The sequence below is a fragment of the Cynoglossus semilaevis genome, chromosome 14, assembly GCF_000523025.1.
Source record: "Cynoglossus semilaevis isolate Cse_v1.0 chromosome 14, Cse_v1.0, whole genome shotgun sequence".
NCBI classification, from domain to species: domain Eukaryota; kingdom Metazoa; phylum Chordata; class Actinopteri; order Pleuronectiformes; family Cynoglossidae; genus Cynoglossus; species Cynoglossus semilaevis.
The window spans coordinates 18,222,310-18,243,511 of NC_024320.1; the positions used below are offsets into that span (position 1 = coordinate 18,222,310).

General features: G+C 41.9%; 1 protein-coding gene across 5 annotated transcripts; it reads left to right on the top strand.

The window, feature by feature from the left end:
• Positions 1–371: 371 nt before the first annotated feature.
• Positions 372–21,003, top strand: clip1b (CAP-GLY domain containing linker protein 1b). Of its 5 annotated transcripts, none has more exons than XR_003051686.1 (23): positions 372–504; positions 1,635–1,843; positions 1,930–2,376; positions 2,522–2,655; positions 3,016–3,140; positions 3,228–3,432; positions 4,592–4,789; positions 4,887–4,990; positions 5,125–5,185; positions 6,234–6,338; positions 7,769–7,930; positions 8,061–8,156; positions 8,486–8,543; positions 8,648–8,745; positions 9,879–9,953; positions 13,514–13,620; positions 15,641–15,686; positions 15,880–15,923; positions 16,799–16,904; positions 17,007–17,172; positions 17,898–18,135; positions 18,709–19,197; positions 19,286–21,003. XR_003051686.1 is itself a non-coding variant. In XM_025062098.1 (23 exons), exons 2-23 carry the CDS (start codon positions 1,753–1,755, stop codon positions 18,941–18,943), a joined length of 2,829 nt encoding a protein of 942 aa, XP_024917866.1. In that variant the 5' UTR covers positions 375–504; positions 1,635–1,752; the 3' UTR covers positions 18,944–21,003. The 5 variants fall into 5 exon arrangements, 4 of the variants coding, with proteins under 4 accessions (XP_024917864.1, XP_024917865.1, XP_024917867.1 ...); XM_025062098.1 differs by having other exon boundaries at positions 375–504; positions 17,898–17,950; positions 18,023–18,135; positions 18,709–21,003; XM_025062096.1 differs by having other exon boundaries at positions 18,709–21,003.
• The last annotated feature ends 199 nt before the right edge of the window (positions 21,004–21,202 follow it).

The window sequence follows — 21,202 nt, forward strand, 5'->3', positions numbered from 1 at the left end:
GGCAGTTGTTCACTTTGCCTCATTTGTTGCAGTTAATCTGTACAATGTAGTTGATGTTTTTTTTCCTCTTTAATCAGACCACGTATTTGTGAGAACGACAGGTCAATAATAACCATAAACATCAGAATTGTACCAGAGTATGTGGTGTTGATTTAATGTTACACTTTCTGTTCTGTGGATGTGAACCATTGTGTATCCTGAATAAATTATGAATATGAAACCTACTCTGACATCATTATCGTAAATGGCTCACACATGAATTACCAACGAACCCAGTGTGGTCTGCTGATTCACTGCAATCTCGAAAACACTTTATTTTATTGATGACGCTGGAATCATGGCTGTTACGAGCTCAAATCTGAGTCCGTAAAGGCAGCATTAGTTCCCAGACTGACGTCATACAGTTGGGCTGGGAAAAACATGGAGCTGGGAGTGGAGAGAGGTTCGTAACCCTCACTAATCACTGACCGCACGGTCTGAAACCAAGCTCGCAGAAAACATTAGGTAAGATTATACAGAAAATGTACCCACATTTCTTCACCACCGTCTCTGCGCAGCGTTAATGTTGCATCATCACTGTGTGATACCTCATCGTTCTCCCACTCATGCTCATCTGCTAATCTCCTGAAGCCTGCTAGCCTGTACATTCCAGTAGTGTCACAGAATGTGACAGAAAGGAAAGTTTTAAAAAACAGTCCAGGCTATGAAATAGACGGTCACATATGTTCCCTGTTCTAACGTAGGTCGTGATTTTGACTTTCGCTGTATGGACGGTTTAGTTCGGGTACAGTCATTACATTTTTGGTCATCCAGAGATGATGTAGCAGGTGAAAAGAGAAGGAGCCCAGCCCAGACACGTCAATCCGGGGCCCGCTCTTCTTACCCAGTGTCCAGTCGGTGCTGTTGTGGCAGCAACGGTTCAAGGCGTTTTTGCCCACACTGTTGCTGAGGCGTCAACCTGCAGAGAGCAGCAGCAGCAACAAGGAGTCATAGAAACCACTTGAAGAGATTTGATGGCTCCAGGTGCGCTTGTTGTTTTGGTGTCGCACCACCGTCTGGGCGGGGTAGCGCGGAAATCAAACTCAAAATGACTGTGGGGTTCTCTCTCTGATATCTGATATTATTTATTACCATATTATATTATTACATCTTAATTTATAGGTACCCTAGTATCTAGTATGTATATTGTTATTATTATTGTATTTAACCTATTCGTGTGTTTTTACTGTTGTTTTGGTGATCTATCTATCAATCAACCATCTATCTGATGCTCAAATGGCAATGGTAAAAACCAGGTGTAAATGTCAAGGGCCCTTAAACTGATGAACGGAAAGAGCATTGATCAATACTATTTATATTGTATAAAGTTACAATTTATTTACAGATAAATGGATGTGGTTCAATGGCATCGTGCTATTCAGTATTTAATACTAAACTTGACTAATAATCCACATGTTTTTGTAATTTACAAACCTGTTGGATTTGTATTTGGCAAGAAATATTTAAGAAAAATAGCCTAATAAACCTCTAAACTATTGAGACTGTGGTCAATGGTCAAAAAGTCAATGTTAAATAGTATGGTCTAGCCTAGCTCACATTGGGTTTTTTTTCATTTCCGTTCCTCACCATTTCAGTTCCTCATTATATTTTTGGGATTGCACGTGCTGATGTGGAAGACCTAGTTCCTCGCCTGAAACCATTTGAAGACCCACATGTCTACCCTAGGCCCCGAACACAGAGAAACAAGGTGCCATGAGTACAACGGGCAAGGTCAGCGGAATTAAACCCCCCAGTAAAATAGTCCGCCCACCAGGCGTTCCAATAAAGACGTCGCCATCTTCTGGTAGGTGCAAATCTTCGTCACTTACAGTGTGGCTGGCAATACAATTATGGGATAATTTCCACCAACATTAAGTGTAATATTTGCAGGTACTGCAAAGCCGGTCCCGCCTGAGAAGCCCCATGACACGGTGACCTCCCCGGCCCAAGATGGAAGCAGCGACTTTCAGGTTGGAGATAAGGTCTGGGTCAACGGCAACAAACCAGGCCACGTGCAGTTCATTGGCAGCACTCAGTTTGCTCCAGGGCAGTGGGCAGGTATCGTGTTGGATGAGCCGATTGGAAAGAACGATGGATCGGTGGCAGGAGTGCGATACTTCCAGTGTGAGGATGGAAAGGGAATATTCACACGTCCTTCAAAGCTATGCAGGGCTGCACAGCCAGAGAAGGAGACCAATGGGGGCCAGGCGAGTCCTGCACAAGCAGAGCCTACGACGACAACAACAACAACAACAACGATGACAACAACAACGACGATGACAGCAACGACGACGATGACAGACCCTGTTCCTGTTGGCACTACAGTAACTGATAAAGGTTTATCAATATTTTCTAAGGCATAATATAAGTAGGACTACAGACCTTAAACTTAACAAATCTAAAAACACTTGTTTAAGGGAACAAAATATTAATAAATGAATTCAATATATCAATATCGGTAAAATCTGTTTCCTTTATTCAGCTCCGGGTTCTGGAATCAGGACAAGTGCAATCCTGAATCGCAAGATCACGTCCAGTGAGTCTGTGTCAAACCTGTCAGACCCAGACTCTCTGAAGAAGGCCAAGCGGGAGCTCAGACTTGGAGACCGCGTGCTGGCAAGTCACTGCAAATTTTTTTCCGAGCTGCTCAATTTAATTTGAATAATTTCATCTGATAACCAGGTTTAGCATTAAATATAAAAGTTAGCATTGTGGCACTGTTCCAACTTCTCTTAGTGAGGGTCTTTCTGTGTGAAGTTTGCCTGTTCTCCTGAACTGACCACAGGTGTGAATGTGAGTGTGAATGGTTGTTTGTAAATCCACATTCTCTATGTGGATGATGATCCCTGAGACCCTGAGAAGAGGGTGGTAGAGAAAGGACGGAAGGATTCCTCTGTGTGGTTCTCAGAGATGATCCCACAAATAAAAATAACAAACTGATTAGAGAAGGTTGTAATGATGACAGTGTCTGTGTAGGTGGGTGGTACCAAGGCAGGAGTCGTGCGGTTTCTTGGAGAGACAGACTTTGCCAAAGGAGACTGGTGTGGTGTGGAACTAGATGAACCCCTGGGCAAGAATGATGGAGCCGTGGCAGGGACCAGGTGAGGAGCGACGGTGACAGTTTTGGTTCGTCTTGGAACACATCTCACCTGCAGTGAGTTAACTTCTCTGATCCTTTTACTTCACAGGTATTTCCAGTGTTTGCCCAGGTTTGGCTTGTTTGCCCCAGTTCACAAGGTGACGCGTATTGGTTTCCCCTCCACGACACCCACTAAAGCAAAGAGCTCAAAGAGGAGGTCCACTCTCCTAAAGAGGAGCCCCAGTGCCTCCTCCATCAGCACACTCAGCTCTGCCACCTCCTCAGTCAGCGGCAAACCCAGCCGAGCAGGACTGGTAAGATCTGCAGTATCCTGTGCTGCCACACGGCTCTCTGTTCACTGATTGGACCTTTTTAGCACTAGCCAATTAGCACTAGACTTAGTCTTTCTGACTAACTTGTTACTTAGTCTTAATCGTAATTTTGTCAATTTTAACATCAAAAAAATTAGTCGAAGAAATATCATATTTATTGTAGTCAGCTAAACTTAAATTAGATACAGTCAAATAAGTATACAAGTATATGACTGCATGTACTGCAAGTATACTGTATGTTTTGTGTATAAATGTACCAAAAACTCTATAAAATCTAAATTGGGATTTTATTGAATTCTAACAAGAAATATGTTTTTTATGAAACACTATGAGTATTTATTTAATTTATGATTATTTATTAAACATATTATAATTAAACCTCACAATGAAGTAAAGTATACATTTAAATGTTGACAACTTGCTGTGACTACATTTACTTCCTAGTTTAGCCGGATTATTTCAGTTATTAATCCTTGGCTCGGCCTACGTCCTGCCAGACCTGTTGGGTTTGGGCATTTCATTTGAGTATTTCTGCTCATGGCTTTTTACTGGAATGAAAATAAATGGAAATTAGGATGGAAATTTATTTCCAGGAAATACTGTTATCTTCACCATATTATTTCTGACACATTATTTATGTCACATTTTAGCAGGAAAAAAAAACTTTCAAAACATTTTAATTTAGTTTTCTTCTTGTTGAAATTGCATTGGGTAGAAAATGTGTAATTCAGTATGAAGCTCTGGAGTTTATCCAATAAAATGGCACTAACTCTTCACAAACCTAATAGCTCACTCTTAGAGCCAACTTTAAATGGAAACTCTGTATCATTGTTCTAATGTCTACAGGAGATACAACACTTTCATCTGGTAGGAATATACTTAATAAATAAAAATTCAACAATTAACTAAGTACTATTCACATCTTTGCATTTAGAACATGCAGTAAACCATTACTAGTTCCATATTTTACCTCAGACTTTGTTGTTTTCTGCAGATTAACTCATATAAACCGCTTCACATTCTGTCTCCTTTAAAATCAAGGCATCTTATAGAGGCACCTTCAGCCCCTACGTCCTGGGAACCATATCAGGTTATGGGTAGTGTGTAAAAATAAATGTGATCATATGCTGTGATTTGGCAGCTGACGGAGACGTCGGCCCGGTACGCTCGTAAGATCTCTGGCACCACAGCGCTGCAGGAGGCGCTGAAGGAGAAGCAGCAGCACATCGAGCAGCTGCTGGCCGAGAGAGACCTGGAGAGATGTGAGGTGGCAAAGGCCACCAGCCATGCAGGAGAGGTGCAGCAGGAGCTGGTCCTGCTGAGGAAGGGCAGGGATCAGGTGAGAATCACCTGAACGTTACAGACGGTTCCAGCAGTGAAGTGTTATGGCTTGAAGACATTGTGAATGGGACTGACTGGGATTGTCTGTGTCTCAGTACGCCGTGGAGATGGAATCCAAACTTGACCAGCTGCGTTCGCTGGTTGAAGCAGCCGATCGAGACAAGGTGGAGCTTCTGAACCAGCTGGAGGAGGAGAAGAGGTGAGTGGGACGTGTTGACCTCCGACCTTAATTACTGAGGATTGTGTCTTCACAGTCTTATTGAGATAAAACTAGTAGTTGTATTCATTTATTTTTATTTTTAAATAAAAATCTTTTTTGTCCGTGTTTCACAGAAAAGTGGAGGATCTGCAATTCCGTATGGAAGAGGTGTCCATCACCAAAGGAGACCTGGAGGTATCTGTCCTCACGACTGTGTATATTAACAAATAGTTTTGGCTCTGGTACTAGTGCAGGTAATTGTTTACTGCTGTCCACAGCTGAGGAGTTGATTGAGGAGTTGATTACCGTAATTCTTGGAAATAAGGACCTGGCTTATATTCAGGTTTTATTAAAAGTCAGTGTAAAAATATTCAAATGCAGCTCGTTGCTATTGTACAGAAGCAGTGTGTGTGTGTGTGTAGAGCAGACAGTCTGAATCAAGCCATATATTAGCTAATAAAGGAGCACTTATGACAGTTAATTTATGTCATATAAAAATACACTGCAGGGCTGCAGCATTTAATGTAAACGTCCATTCAACTTAACAGTGGATTGCAGCTCATACAGACGCTTCATTTCCGTGAAATACTAAGACCATAATTAACATGACAGAAGAACAAACTGCCAGTGTTTTCTCTGAGAGAAGCTGTAATGGACGGACTGTTGATGGAGTCTGTTGTTAAATGGTTCACTTTTACTTCTGTGCCTTGAATCACTCAGTGTCTTTCTTATCCCGACACACTTGTCTGTTTATGTCTTTGTTCATTAATGCTCACTCATCCATCCATTCATCCATCCTTCACACTCTGCTGGCCTTCAGTACCATCCACTGACTCATCATCCATCATCCATCATCCACACGCAATTTTCTGAAGGCTGTTTTTGTACGTCCTCGCCTACAGCGTCACTCCACGCTCCAGTCCTCCTCTCTGCTCGTCTTTTACACTATTTTCTGCCTCTTCACAGGCGAACAAGTGCCAATACAAGTCCTTTCACAGTCAGAATCAAAGCATCACAATAGTTCATTCCTTATATTCCCTCGAGCAGAACTTCAAAAAAGATCTTCAGTCTTTTGTTCATAACCAGCTGATGTGACTAAAAGCTGAAATCCACCGGCGCCTTTTTCACTGACTTATTGCTTCTGCCTTGAACCTCTTTGTCTCTTTGCTGTGTGTGGCACAAAAACTGGCATGTTAGTGTTGCATTGGTTTGTTCTCCTTTTCCTGATCTCTTTTACTAACAGACGCAGTCCAGGCTGGAGCAGGGCCACATTAAGGAGCTTGAGCAGAGCCTGCTCTTTGAAAAGACCAAAGCTGAAAAACTCCAGAGGGACTTAGAGGACACTAGGGTAATGCCGGCAGTCCCAGTCCCCATGCACGTCTGAGTCATGTTCTTTTCCCCTCCAGGATCTTGAATAATTACACACAGAAAGTCCGACAGAACTAAGTAATTAGAACAGTATGTTCCGTATTTTCTGGACTATAAGTTGTGCTTTTGAAATAGTTCACCTGGTGCTACAACTTATATTCCAAAGCAACTTATAAAGGAAATACACGCCATATAATTTTTGGCCACACGATGGCACTGTTTCCCCAGTCATATATAGTCGCTGGCGCTGCACTAGTGAAACTTTACATGAATAAACCATAAAGATTTCCTTAAAGAACACAAATGAAATGCGACCAAAAACAGTACTTGAGCAGCAGGAAACTAACGGACTAACTGGAACTGATGCTGATTCTCAGTATGACCACAGCCAATAGAAGAGGAGATGACACCTCGTCTTCCTCTGGAGTTGGCAGAACTGTTTAGAAGTAACACAGGAGGTGAAGGAATTCCGTTGATCCATTGATTCAGAATAAGTTCAGGAACTTATTCTTATACTTAAACTTCTGTTACGTTCATATATTTAGCTTATATTTTTATGCTATTGAATAAATAAATAGTTTCTCCAGATTAACATTTAGTTTTTAGATTCCTGTGAAATAAATATTTAAACATTAACTACGACTTGCAACAGTTATATAAATGTAAAAATATAAATTCCCTCTGTACGGCAGACGCAGCTAATACTTTGGTTCAACTTACAATCTGGAAAATATGGTTCATTATCGTTCCACCAGTAAATTCTAACGAAGCCTCGTTCAAACAGACCTTGAGGTCCACAGTGGTTGAACGCTGATGCCTTCATGCATGAAAGTTCTTTAGAAATGCCTGTGCTTTTATTTACATTGTTGGTCATAAAGGACAAGGCTGGACACATGCTGCATTGTTTTCTTCTGCAAAACCCATACTGGACCAACAATGTTTTATTCGTCCTTTCTTTTTTCAAACTGCCTGTCTGTTTTCTTTGGCTCTGAAAAAACTTACAAAAACACAAAGCTTAAAAAAAAAACTTTGTTTTCAGTTTATCCCCATCTTCAAGGGTCACCACAGAAGTACTCCAAAAACAGACACAGTTTTTAGGCACAGATACCTGTCGCACTGCAGCCATGACCATCGTGGTCAGGAGTTTAATTGAACCTTTTAAATTTAAATTAAAAATGATAAAATAGTGCATTGATCATAATTAAATCATTCATTTTGTCTTTTTGTTATTAAAATGACATTTTTAGAAATGAAAATTTTATTACCCTGGCCACACATTTAAACCATCAACGGGTTCCTTTTTTTTTTTTTCCTCACATTTGCCCCACACGATGCCCCCCAGGTCACGCTCCTGTCTGTTCTACCAGGGTCCTCTTTCATGTTCATGCCTCCTGCCTGCGTTCCCTGCAGGTGGCCACTGTATCTGAGCGCTCCAGGATCATGGAACTGGAGAGGGAGGTAGCAGATCTTCAGCTCAGGCTGCGAGCATCCCAGCAGAAGGAGGATGCAGTGTCTCTGTCCCAGCAGCAGATCAGCAGCCTGAAGGCCCAGGCTCAGTGTCAAGAGAAAAGGGTTTGTTGGAATCACGAAGGATGAGGGAAATTGTTCCCCTTTTTTCCCTGTGTGTTTTGTTGATGTTCTTGTTATGATACATAATGTATGGCAGCGTCTCAGCATGTGCCGAACCGTGTGTCATTAACAGATCAGTGAGCTGAGCGTTGACTTGGAAAGTAAACAGAAGGAGCTGCAGTGTCTGGAACAAGACAGGAGTTCTCTGGAGCAGCAGCTGAACGACCTGGTGAGACATGAGCGGACGAACGTGTGCGTTTGTGTAAGAAAGTCAAAGACGGTGCGAGCAGAGCCACGGAGTAAAGACGGGGAATCTCAGCAGCACTCGATTAAACTCCTGCACAATTAGTGGAAAAGTAGTAATGAGAGCATTGTCTGCTAATGGAGTTCCTTACTTGGCGCTGTAAAAGCGGCCTCATTGGGAGAGGTAAAGAGGTTTTCATCCACAAACTGCATGTTTTTGGAAAGCGCTCATTATGTCCCAGTTAGCTCAAGGTAGAAGAATGCTCTTATGTAAGTGATTATCTCATGGTCGGCCTGATGTTTCTTCATTCGCAGAGACAAAAGCTGGAGACAGCCGAGGAGGAGAGCAGCAGGATGGCCAAGACCGTGAGAGGTAAGACATCCTGACATCTGCTGGAGTTCTCTTCAGATGCCACATGTGTCAGTCAGAGTCTCACAGTTGATGTCCTCCTGTCTGTCCTCCTGTCTGTCTGTCAGAGCTGGAGCAGAGTGTGGAGCAGTCACAGAAAGACTATCAGACCCTCAAAGAGGAGAGTCAGTGCAGAGAGAAGAAGATGGAGGCCCAGCTTGCAGATGTGAGTTTTAAAAGACTACAATTGTATCCGTTTGATTGGATTGACTGTTTGACACTTTTATTTTGACAGCATTTGTTGCTTTTGTTGCAATAAATCTAGTGTTGTCACAGATTAGGTGTCAAACTAATTTTGGTTCAGGGGCTGCGTACAACCAAATAAGATGTCGGGTCGGAACCAGTACAGTCGTAACATAATTACCTGTAAATCTACAAATTTCCATCTGTTTACCCTTTTTTTTTATACAAAAAAGTAAATTAGATAAATAGTCACTATTTAGTGAAATATTGTTTTACAAAACATTTCCAGAACATGAAGTGTTTGTGTGTTATTTTATTTTCAAAATCATCACGTGGGCCAGTTTTGGCCTGCGGGCCATATGTTTTGACACCCTCGGTTTAGATTGTACCAACCAGGGGTTGGTAGAGGTTTAAGATTTATATACATATATTTTTTCGATGTTCTTCAGTGGAGATCACTTTAGCCTGGTGGTTTGACGGCTTTAGGAGCTACTGTAAAATAAAAGTTTTCTTTAATTTTCAAAAACAGTTTGAAAATAGACACAGGTATCCACTACAGAGGCACCAGGTGCCAGCAAAAAGCCGTGCTAATTGGAATAAAGTGTTCACAAAATGTTTAGCATTTAAGGTGTAAAGTCCTACGATTGTAACTAAGTGAATGTAACTTTGTGTTTTGTGACTAACTCTGTTGAACCTGTTGTTTAACTCTGTTTGATGCACAGAAACACACGACACAGCAGATCTAAATCCACATCAAAACATTTGTACTTCTGCTGCATCACTGCTCTTTTTTTATCTTGTGTTCTACTTTCCTTCATTATTGCCTGTGCTAAGAGAAGAGTATTTTTGTCCCAGTCCCGTCAACGTTCTGGAGACTAATGCTGTTTAGAACACCGTTTCCTTTTTTTAGCCAAGTCGTTTTTGACCTCTGACCTTTCCACTTATAAAAGGAATGCAGTTTTCCTTCCGTGTGCGACTGTTTTCCTGTTTTAGTCCGACCTACTCCTGGAGTAGCCTGATGATTGTGTCCACTGTGGTCTTACATGTTCATGATCAACTTTCCACTGTTGTTTTAATAAGTGTGTGAAGTTCAGTTTTTTATTCTCACACTTTCAGGCCACCGAGAAGTACGACAGGACGACTGTGTCCCTACAAGAGCTGACCAATGAGAGTAAAGCTGTGGAGACAGAGGTGAGTGGACATGATGCTGTTTTTCAGTCTAATTCTGTCGTTAGCATTTTCTTGTTTTCCTCTCTATGACATCATAAACCTATGTCGACCAGTTGTGCAAAATGTGTGGGAACTACTGCATTAGCTAGTTTGTTTGAATGTAGTGACCAGCCTGTACCTGCCTGATCGATCCAGGTTTGATTTTTTTCTCATATCCCGGACTGAGTCGTATAAGGAAGGTGTTCATCTGTAGAGAGTTTTCATGTTGTTTTCTTTCAAGGAAATACAAATGCACTTCAGCCTGATGCTGTCATCTCAGGCTGTTTATGTTAGTGTTGAACTGCCCTCAGTCTCAACAGCAGATAAATCTCTCTTTCTGAAGGTTGTTGCACGTTGACATCAGGAGTGAACGTGTCCAGCTCCAGATATGTCCTTAACTTTGTGATTCCAGCAGCTAATGTTCTCCAGATGGTCTGCTTAATTGCAGTGAGAGGAATGTTTACAGCAGAAACTTTGGTCTAAACGTTGACTTGGTTGCTGTTTGTAAAAAAAACAAAACAAAACAAAACAGATGGAAATGAAATAAGTCTTTTATCAATGATCTATGATATCAGGAATATTTTTCGGAGAAGATTCTTCCAGCTGATTTTCATTTGCCACCTCGTCCTTTTTATTCGCCTAAATTTGGGAATTCAGGAATATTTTTGACATTTTGTGTATTTTCCTTCCGTGTAGAGTGACATTACTGCCTGTTTTATTAGTTTATAAGTTATTCTGACTATTGGTTGAAAAGCACTACTCGACCTTTTGACCCCTCCTAGGGGAGGGGGAAATATTTCTACCATTAGTTTAGAGATTGTGGAACTTTTGCAGACTGAGCTCTACTGTCATTATGTGCTATTTTGAGCACAGTGCTGTAAGCCCCTTCAGACTGCTGGATGGCACAGTTGGTGACCCCCAGAGTTGGCTGAGGAAGATTTCTTTCTTCAAAATACTGAACCACCAAAAAAAGGTTCAGAAAATGACTTTTGCTGCTGTGACAAAACGACAGACTAACATTCTTGATGCTGCAGCGTGTCTGTGTTTGTGAACAAGTGGGGAGGATGATGATGATGATGATGATGATGATGATGATGATGATGATGATGATGATGACAATGATGATGCTGCTGATGCTGATGACGATGATGTTTATGAGTTTAAATACTGAAGGTCAAGCATCCAGGGAAATGGACAGTACACGAAAATAGTAAAGAAAAGGATGGAGACAAATGTCAGCAGGGATTTGATAGAAGAAGAGCAGCAAAGTTGAAAGGTCAGGTTCATAAGACAGTAGTGAGACCTGCTATGATGTGTGGTTGAGAGACAGTGTCTCTGTCTAACAGGCCAAAGACTGAGTTGGAGGTGGAGGAGGAGATGAAGATGCTGAGAGCTTCACTGGGAGTGACCAGGATGGACAGATCAGAGGGACAGTTAAGGTGGAGCAGTTTGGAGATGGAGTCAGAGAGGTGAGGTGGAGATGGTCTGGACACGTGTTGAGGAGAGACAGTGAATATATTGGACAGAGGATGATTTTGATCTTGACAATAATGAGACTGAAGTGGATCATAACCATTAAAATGATTCACATTCATAGTTTATTCAGTATTTTTTCTCTCCAGTGTTTTTTGTAAAGCCTGTTTTTTTTTTTTGGTTTTTTTTGTACAACCTTCCCCTCACAGTTGCAGTTCCAGTGAACACAGTGACAGTTTGGCAGTTGACCTTCACCTGGTTCACATCCCTGCTCCTTCATTTTAAATGAAAGTTGAAGTGTTCAGAAAGTGTGCCTGCGCTCATTGTCGGCGGGTGATGAAACCAGATGGTGGAGTTGAGTGTGGGAGGGGCTTGTTCAGCCTTACATAATACAAGTGCTCAGCTTCTTGAACCCAACTGTTTATGTGTGACGGCAGGAGAGAGAGCGGCTGCCGGAGCGACGCTCTCTCTCCATTTGCCTCTCGCAGCGGAGCACGGCGGGGGGGATGAGAGCTGATGGTTTATTGATGCCTCGCTGGCGTCAGTCTGTGCGCGTTGGAGACGGGAAGAGCAGAGGCATTGTGACAGTGCTGCTGTGTTAGACAAGTGGATATCAGGGTGAAGTCCTGCAGCGCAGAGCTGTGAGTGGGTATGGACACAGCTGCTCTGCAGCAGGATTACTCCAGTAACCTGTACTCACCTCACTACCAGGTAGGCTGCGCCGTTCACTGCATTCAAACTGAACTGCCTGCAGGCAGGACCACATCAGGGAATCTGTGTTTTCTTCTGCTCCACTTTGTCACAGGTCTGTGTTGTAACCAGTTTATTTGGAAGTTTGTTTCACGGTGCAGCAGATGGGTCGTCTGCTGTATGTGATGCTGTGTTTTCTCCAAACTCACAGCTGATGACACACTTAACACTGTTAACAAACATTCTGCAGACGGATCACAGCGGGCAGGGTGACACTTTTTTGCTGTCAATGTTGTATTGTTTTCTTTAAACCCCGATGACTGCGTTCAGGCTGCAGCCGTGTCTGAGAAAGCAGTGATTTTTAAAATCTCAAGTACAGCACAAGGTCGGTCTGAAGTGACGGCGACAAAACTATTTTGTGTTTGATAAGTATGTCTGCTGACTCATCAGTGGCTTTTTGTCGGTCCAGTGAGGCAGAATGTGTCAGGTGTAACAGCAGCCTAGAATGTCTGTGCGTTATTTTGGAAATTTGGTTCTTGATGATCCACGTCGAGAGCATTTGGAAATAAAATCCATATTTCGATCCTCTGGGGTCTGTGAAGAAGTCTTTACACACTGATGATTGAGTGTTTGAGACGTGGATTAATGTTGAAAAAAAAACAACAATATTTTTAAACCATTGCTTCAAAAGCCAATATCAGATCCTTTTGATGCCTGATGTTTGAGGTCATCTTTAGTTTTTATGTGAGAGCAAAAATAATGTGTTTTTGTAACAAAACACCTGAGCTGATGTATGTTTTTTATTTATCTGTCTGGATTTTCTTTTTTTTTTTACCATTTTCCATATTTATATAAAACATTTTTTTTTCTAAATCAATTACAGATGATGTGGAAAAACTAGCAAATGAATCAGTGGAGACTGACATTAAACATTTATACGTCTGTCTAGAAATTTAGAGAGATTTTTGTAGAGCAGTAGTCATGGCAGAAATCAATGGAAAGTTGTGTATATTTTTCTGTTTCCTCATGATTAGAAACAACTTATTTTATTACTTCTTACATGCATTAGATCAGTGTTTCATAGGGACCAGATTGCGCCCCCTAGGGGACATGGAAATGTTGCACGTGAGGTGCAGCAGGGCACAGGAATTTGAATGTGTTGCTGTGTTTCTAATGAGAAAAGATGTGTTTAAAGTTCAGTGGAGATTTTGAAGCATCAGCTGTGAATATGTTGACGCGGGGGTCACAGCTGGAGGTCAGGGTGTTGGACAGTGGTTGTCGATAGTTTTTAATTTTAGCAATTCTGCATTGTCCTGTTGTACTTAAGGTAGAAGTTACATGCTCTTTATTTTTCTGGTCTTTTTGTGATTTTTCTGCAGCTTGAGGCTTTGAAACAGCAGAACTCCAAATACCAGGAGGAGCTCAGTCTGTCCAAGGAGCGGAGCAGCGCTGAAAACCAGAGAATTGGAGTTCTCTGTCAGAAAATGTAAGTCAGCATAACATTTTATTTATATACAATTTTCATCCAGAGAAATATATTTAATATGCATTTATATATAAACATATTGTATATTTCTGACATATAAAATGGTCTTGGTTTGGTCCTGGTCTCAGCTGTGTGTTCCAGCCTGATGTCAGCATCTATTTATAGACCTTATATGAGTGTGCATTTGTGTGTATGTGTGCACGTGGTATGTTGCACATGCAGTGTGTTTTTATGTGTGCATGTCGTCATGTCCTCTGGTGCCGCGCCTACACTGACTCATTGGAGCTCTGGGCTGTGACATCACAGCCCCAGCTGGTGAATTATAGTTATTACAGCAGGAACAGAACAGGGAAACAGAGATGTCAACAAAACCAGCTCAGTGTGTTTACTCCCACGGCATCTTCAGGGGAACACACACACACTACTGATGATGATGATGATGATGATGATGATGATGATGATGATGAGGATGAGTTCAGCAGAGTCACCCCCAGACGTTGATAACTTCTTGTCGTACTCCATCTTTGTTCTGGATTCATCCATCCTTCCTGCCGAGCGTCCTTCCTCTGTCGGCTGTTATGTAATCGCTCTTCGTCTCCACCTAGAGCCGCCTGGCTCCAACATGGCTGCCGCTCCGACACTGACATCAGTCTGTTTGTGTGTGTGTGAGAGAGAAAGAGGGAAACAGGGGGAAGGAGAGGAAACGCTGACTACAGTTGATCTATTCTGTTGGTAACAAAAAATAAATTAAACTAAAAAAAAAGAGTCGATATTCAGTCAAGTGTTTTGCCTGATAGATTTAATACAAAAAAAAAATAAAATCAGTCGAGTGTTTTGCCTGATAGATTTAATACAATTTAAAAGGTCTCTCTGATGATAGAGATTCAAGCTGAGAATAAAAGTGTTAAAAACAAACCCTATAAAAGACATCATGTATGGTGTGATGATGAATTGTCATCACAAGACATTGAAATAACAAAAAAAAATCATAAAGTTCTCCACTGATGCCTCATCAACAGTTACAGTCTGTGTAAAAATGCAGTTGATTTTCATTTTATAATTAAGTTTTAAATGTCATTGATCGACGAGGCCACCAGGAGGAGACGGAAATCCAGTGATGAGAACAGTTTAGAACTGAGGTTCTAACAGTGAATTTCCACTGACACACACACGTCAGAGAACAGAAAGCTTCAGTGGTGTTGAGGATACGTCAGGCGGCTCAGTCCTTCACCCAGATGGAGCTCAGGCTGAGATGTTAGTCACACGCAGCTCCTCATTGGACGTCGGTGACTGTCATGGAGGTTAACACTCCGTCTGTAGGCGCGTTGGTCTGGTTCCATCATCCTACGATATCCAAGGTCTAATACAGTTTCCAGACGATACTGAAACTGATTCTGTTCGTTGACGGTGAGGATTAGCCTCGGAAGATTCCAGAGTTTTCTGGTTTCTTCAAAGCATCAGTTTCAAAAAGACAGAAACGTGTGGTCGTCTACGCAGCACATGAGCAGAGAGGCTCAGAGATAAGATTGTACATTTGATTATGAATGTCTGTGGTCGTGATCGTGATAAAGCTCTTAGAATACTACAGTAACGAAAACCTCATTAATATTGAATACATGAATTAATATTGAATAAATATCAGTTCTTTGCTTTTCTAATGTTTTTACTGAATTATATAGAATTTATATATAATTCATCATTCATCATAGTTTTGTGTAAATGACAAGAACAGGACGATGGACCGACCACTGCATCTCTGACTGACTTCACAGTAATGAAATATTAAGTTTTACTTCATTAGTAATTAACTTTTACTGCTCTAATTTCAAAGCTTTGGTCCAATATTTAAATTCCTTGTCTTTGTACTTTATCATATGTGAGTCCAGCCGACATCTGGTTACAGATCTGGATTAAACCCAGCAGTGATCCTGATGCAGTTTTCTGTCACTCTTTACATTCACAGCATAATGAAGCAGTTTCTGTTTTATTTATTTTATTTTTTTTATTTTCTCCTTTCCAGTGAGGAGCTGAAGCTGGCCTCCCAGAAGTCACAGCATCTGGAGGAGGTACGGAGCAACAAGAGCTTCTTCACCTTGTCCTTCACTTTGATACAGTTCAGTTGACAGCCCAGATACAGAGTCTGATTGGTCCAGACTCGACAGTTGTGTTGGTCACATGATCAGTGAACTGGACAGTGATCACAGCTGGTGTCATTTCTCTGTTTAAACACCTGATCGTTTCTGTCCGTTTTCTTCTCAGCACAACGATGACCACAGCGGTCAACAACCAGACGTGACGTCCAGGTGAGTGAGGAAACGACGTGACCGTGACATCATCACGTACTTCTTTAGTTTAAGCCCTGTTCACACTGATGTCTAGTTTAAGCCCTGTTTACACTGATGTCCTTGTCTTGGAGTACCCACTCCTGTGGGTACAGTGTACTACAGTATTAGTACTTTTAGATGCCTTGAAAAAAACGTCCCCAGTATTTGACAGTTTGACAGTCCTACCAGATCTTGATCAAGAACAGTAGAGGTAATGGAACAAAGGATCATCATCAATAAAAAAATTAATAATAAAAAATATTTATATTACATAGTAATATCTATGTCCTCTACGCTAACGTCCTCAGTACTCCTGTGTCCTCCACATTGGGGCAGTGGTGGCTTGGTGGTTAAGGAAGCAGACATGAGTCCTGAAGGTTGAAGGTTCCAAGATGCCAAGTTACCACTGAGGTGCTCTGAGCATGGCACCATCTCCACACACTGCTGCCCAGGCGCTTAAGCTGCCCCCTGCTGGGTTAAATGCAGAGGTCACATTTCATTGTGTTGTGTCACAATGACAAATAATTCACTTTCCTTTGATGTCCTCCATGTTCCATTTGTTTTGTATCTGTTGAGCTCTACAAACAAAGTCCCTCTGATATTGAAACAACCCTCACAACAACCCTCGGAGGACGTGTAGAGAATGTTCTTTGGTATTTTTATTTCCCTGGATTCCAAGATATAAAAATGCTGATGTTTTTTTCCCTCATCTCTGGATGTGATTGACTTGACACGAACATCAGAATCAACTCTCTGATCCACATTAAAGGATAGGTTAGAGTTGAAGGGTTGCCAGGTGAAATAAAACCACACAGTGGCAGCACAGACTTTATCAACGTTGAATTTCTCCACAGAGAAACCGCCTCGATCCCAGAAACTGACGGGGAAGGGAATTTCCAGAAATCCACTGCGGCCTTAATCACAGACAAGGATCGGGAACTGGAAACTCTCAGGAACGAGGTGCGGGAGTGTGGACACGTTGATGTCCTCCTGTGTCTTCAAACATTCTTTGAGCTTCTTATCGAGCGGCTGATGTCGTGATTGTTTACTCTGTCGCTGCAGATCGCAGTTCTGAGAGGAGAAAACGCCGTGGCTAAAACGCTGCAGTCGGCTGTGGAGACTTTGGAAAAAGACAAAGCTCAGCTGCAGGGCCATGTCCAGAGACTGGAGCACAGACTCATGGGAACACAGGTGTCAGAGGGTGAAGGCAAGGACGCTCCACAGTCAGGTGAGCTCCGGTGACTCCAGCGTTCACCGCGTCCTGACAGGCACGCGGCTGTTCTCTGACTGTTCTCTGACTGGTCTCTGACTGTTCTCTGACTGGTCTCTGACTGTTCTCTGACTGTTCTCTGCGTGTTCTCTGACTGCTCTCTGACTGCTCTCTGCCTGCTCTCTGACTGTTCTCTGTCTGCTCTCTGCCTGCTCTCTGACCGCTCTCTGCCCTCTGACTGTTCTCTGACTGTTATCTGACTGATCTCTGACTGCTCTCTGACTGGTCTCTGACTGTTCTCTGACTGGTCTCTGACTGTTCTCTGACTGTTATCTGACTGATCTCTGACTGCTCTCTGACTGCTCTCTGGCTGTTCTCTGACTGTTCTCTGCGTGTTCTCTGACTGCTCTCTGAATGTTCTCTGACTGTTCTCTGCCTGTTCTGACTGTTCTCTGACTGCTCTCTGAATGTTCTCTGACTGTTCTCTGACGGTTCTCTGACTGTTCTCTGACGGTTCTCTGACTGTTCTCTGACGGTTCTCTGACTGTTCTCTGACTGCGCTCTGACTGTTCTCTGACTGCTCTCTGCCTGTTCTCTGACTGCTCTCTGACTGGTCTCTGACTGTTCTCTGACTGCTCTCTGAATGTTCTCTGACTGTTCTCTGACTGGTCTCTGACTGTTCTCTGACTGCGCTCTGACTGTTCTCTGACTGCTCTCTGACTGTTCTGACTGTGTATGTGCAGGTGGTGCAGCTCTGGAGCAGCTGAGGGAGGAGAAGGAGTTCGCCGAGGGACAGGTGAGTCCGTCTCTTCAAATCCACGTCGTTCACGCTGTCAGTGCTCACGTCTGTCCTGACCTTTTGCCCCAGATCAACTTTCTGAACGGCGTCATCGTGGACCTGCAGCGGAAGAATGATGAGCTGAAGATGAAGCTGAAGAAGTTGGCCCTGGCAGAGTTCAACGTCACCAGCGGGACTGATGGGTAAACACCTCAGCAGCCACACGTAGTGTTGTCTTCATCAAACATGTTACGTCACAGTGGGTCGAAAATTCAAAACTGGGACCAAGTCTTGGGCCAAACTTAATATTTATCGAAACATTGACTGTAATTGTATAAAAGTAATTGTTTTTAGAATTTTTTCATATGGAAACAAAGTTTAGTTTTGTGTAAACATTGAATCTGGAACAAGAAGAGCTTAATATTATAAAGATGTGAAATAAAACAGACATCAGTGGTATTTGTTTCTTATCATGTCTATTTATCTGTAGCCTTTGAGTTCAACAAAAAAAACCTAAGTGTATCTGCTCTAACACAGACCACTAATACTACATATACTGCCAGTATGTAGGGGCCGTATACTGGGGGCCAACTCTAGTACATATTTGATATGATCTCACAGGCCTAATATAATTACACTGTGGGCCAGATTTGGCCCCCGGGCCTGAGTTTGACACCTGTGTTATGTCAAAGGCCCTTCACCTTCACTGTTTTGCCCAAATTCCACTCACAGGCCTGTTTAAAACACACGTCCTTTTTTTTTTTTTTTTTTACAAGTTTTGATCAAGGTGATCCAAAGCCGGAGAAGAAGGCGACCCCGCGCCTGTTCTGCGACATCTGCGACTGCTTTGACCTCCATGACACCGAGGACTGTCCCACTCAGGCCCAGAGCCCGGACTCCGTTCCCCACACCACCTATCACGGCAACCCCGCCGACGAGAGGCCGTACTGCGACATCTGCGAGGCTTTTGGACACACCACCGAGTCCTGCAACGACGACCAGACCTTCTAGAAGCTGCGTCCGTCCCCCTCCTCTTCAGCACCTTCGGCTCTTCTCCTACGTTTCCCAACATACCTGCAGAGTTTCCATAGTGTATTTTTATACCGTATTTATTCATATCACTGGTAGCCGCTGTTGTCTGTCCTGCAGCTCTTTTCCCCGCGGAGGCAAAACTGTGCTGTGATGCAGGGAGCTCGTCCAAATATGCTGCTTGGAATTTACAGTAGATGACGTCCGTCCTCTGCACTTGTCGTTTCCTATTTGAGGTCAGAGGGAGATGCAGCAAAGCTAAGCACATTTTAAAAAAGATAATTTAAGCTTCTTGATGCTTCTGTACTCTGTGTCACATTCCAGACTGATAACTGCCATGTCACACACTCCGCTGGCGCTCCTTTATCAGCTTCAGCCAGTGGAGTATGAGTGTCACACTCATCAGAGAAAAGAAAACATTCAGGTAGACTCTTACGTCTAAAAGTGTAGTATTTAGTTTAAATAAAACTGCAGTACTTTATTATCAGATCATTGCAGCAGTTAGCTTTAACCATGCTGCTTGTTGTTTAATTTATCCCAAAAATGCTAAATTCAGAGTAGTTCAGAAATGTAATTTTTATCTTCAGTATCAACAGTTTCATGATAAATTGTAATTATTACTAGATTACTTTGGATTAAAAAAAAAAAGAATTTAACTGAATTCTCAGAATATTTTAAATTTGTTCCCAAATACAATTAAAAAAGTTTAGGGGCCCTGATACTCTGCCTGTTACCAGTTAAACTAACATGGAATTCTTATTGACTTAGGAAAATGTAGTTTGCAAAACCAAATATCAATTATTCTGCCACATATTTAATTAAGTCAATATTTTAAAGACATGTTGTTTGCTAGTTTTGTTGTATTGAAGAATTTTCTGTGTTCATTTCATTGTTAAAAGGTTTCAGGAACTACTACTCTATGTAGCATGAGGAGAGATTATTTTGTTATCTATCATGTACTAAGTCATTTAATGTATTTAACGCACCTAAGTAACGTAAAGTTACTGCAGTTCTTGTCGAAGTTTATTGTTACTTGTCTAACCCTCTGACTAAGCAGTGCTGTTCCTGCAGGGACGTTAGCGCTGACATGACCTGTACAGTTTGTACCAGAGACTCCACTCACATAGAATTGCACAGTCCACTTTAAAAAACCTAACAAACACGAACGGCGCTTTAACGTTACACTTTCCTTGTTATTTAATAGTCGTTTTCACTTCCCTGTGAATTGTGGAAAACAAATGTAAACAGTTTGGGGTTAGTTTGGTAAACCTGAGGCGTGTCCGCTTCTGAAACAGCCACACATTACCAAAGTGTTTATGCATGATCTATTACAATTGAAATAAATGTCAAATCTGAAGGACAAGATTCCAAAAACAAATGTCAAACTGTTCCAGCCTCGTGCGGAGACAGCGGTTTTTGACCTTCCGTCCTGAAGCACAATTTTGTATCATACTGAATCTCGCGGTGTAACGGTGTGTATTATAAATGCCTAACTGTTCACACTAGCCCTTGTAAATACTCTTGGAAGTGGAAAGAAATGAGAGCTTTTATGTCCACTAGATATTTTTTTGCCCCGTTGCTCAGACTGACGTTGTGTACAAAGAGCTTTTCAAACAGAAGCTCTTTATGACGATGAACTGTCGTGTGCTGTACACGTGGTATGTCTAATTATTAGTGCGTTTTATATATGTAACCATTCAGGTGCTGTCTGTGGAAATGGTTCGGCCATTCGACAGATCTGGACGTGATGTGTAAAATGTCACTGTTTTCTCTGTACTGTATCTTGACCAGTCCAAATGAAGTAATAAGAGCAAACGGGCCTCTTGTCTCGTGTTTGTCGCCTTCAATCGTCTGAAGTGGTCTGATGATCAACAGTCACGACAATAAGAAATCAATAAAACACTGATACATTTTATGACTTTTATTAAGAAAACAAAACCATTGGACATGATAAAAACCAAGCACTACTGATGGAATAAATAAGTCAAAAAAACCAAACCATAAATCTGTACAAGATCTAAAGTGAAACAAAATGGTCCCATGAAAAAAAAAAAAAAACACCATACAAGATTTTATATCTCACAGCTTTCTTTTCCTTGCACACAGTTATGAGCAAACTATAAGCGATCAGCTCGATCAGGTGAGAGCTACAACATAAGTGAGATTTCTTTTTCTTAAACTGAGTCTACGTAACGTCGTTTATAACTGTTAATGTCAATACAATAGCATTTTTAAGTTCCA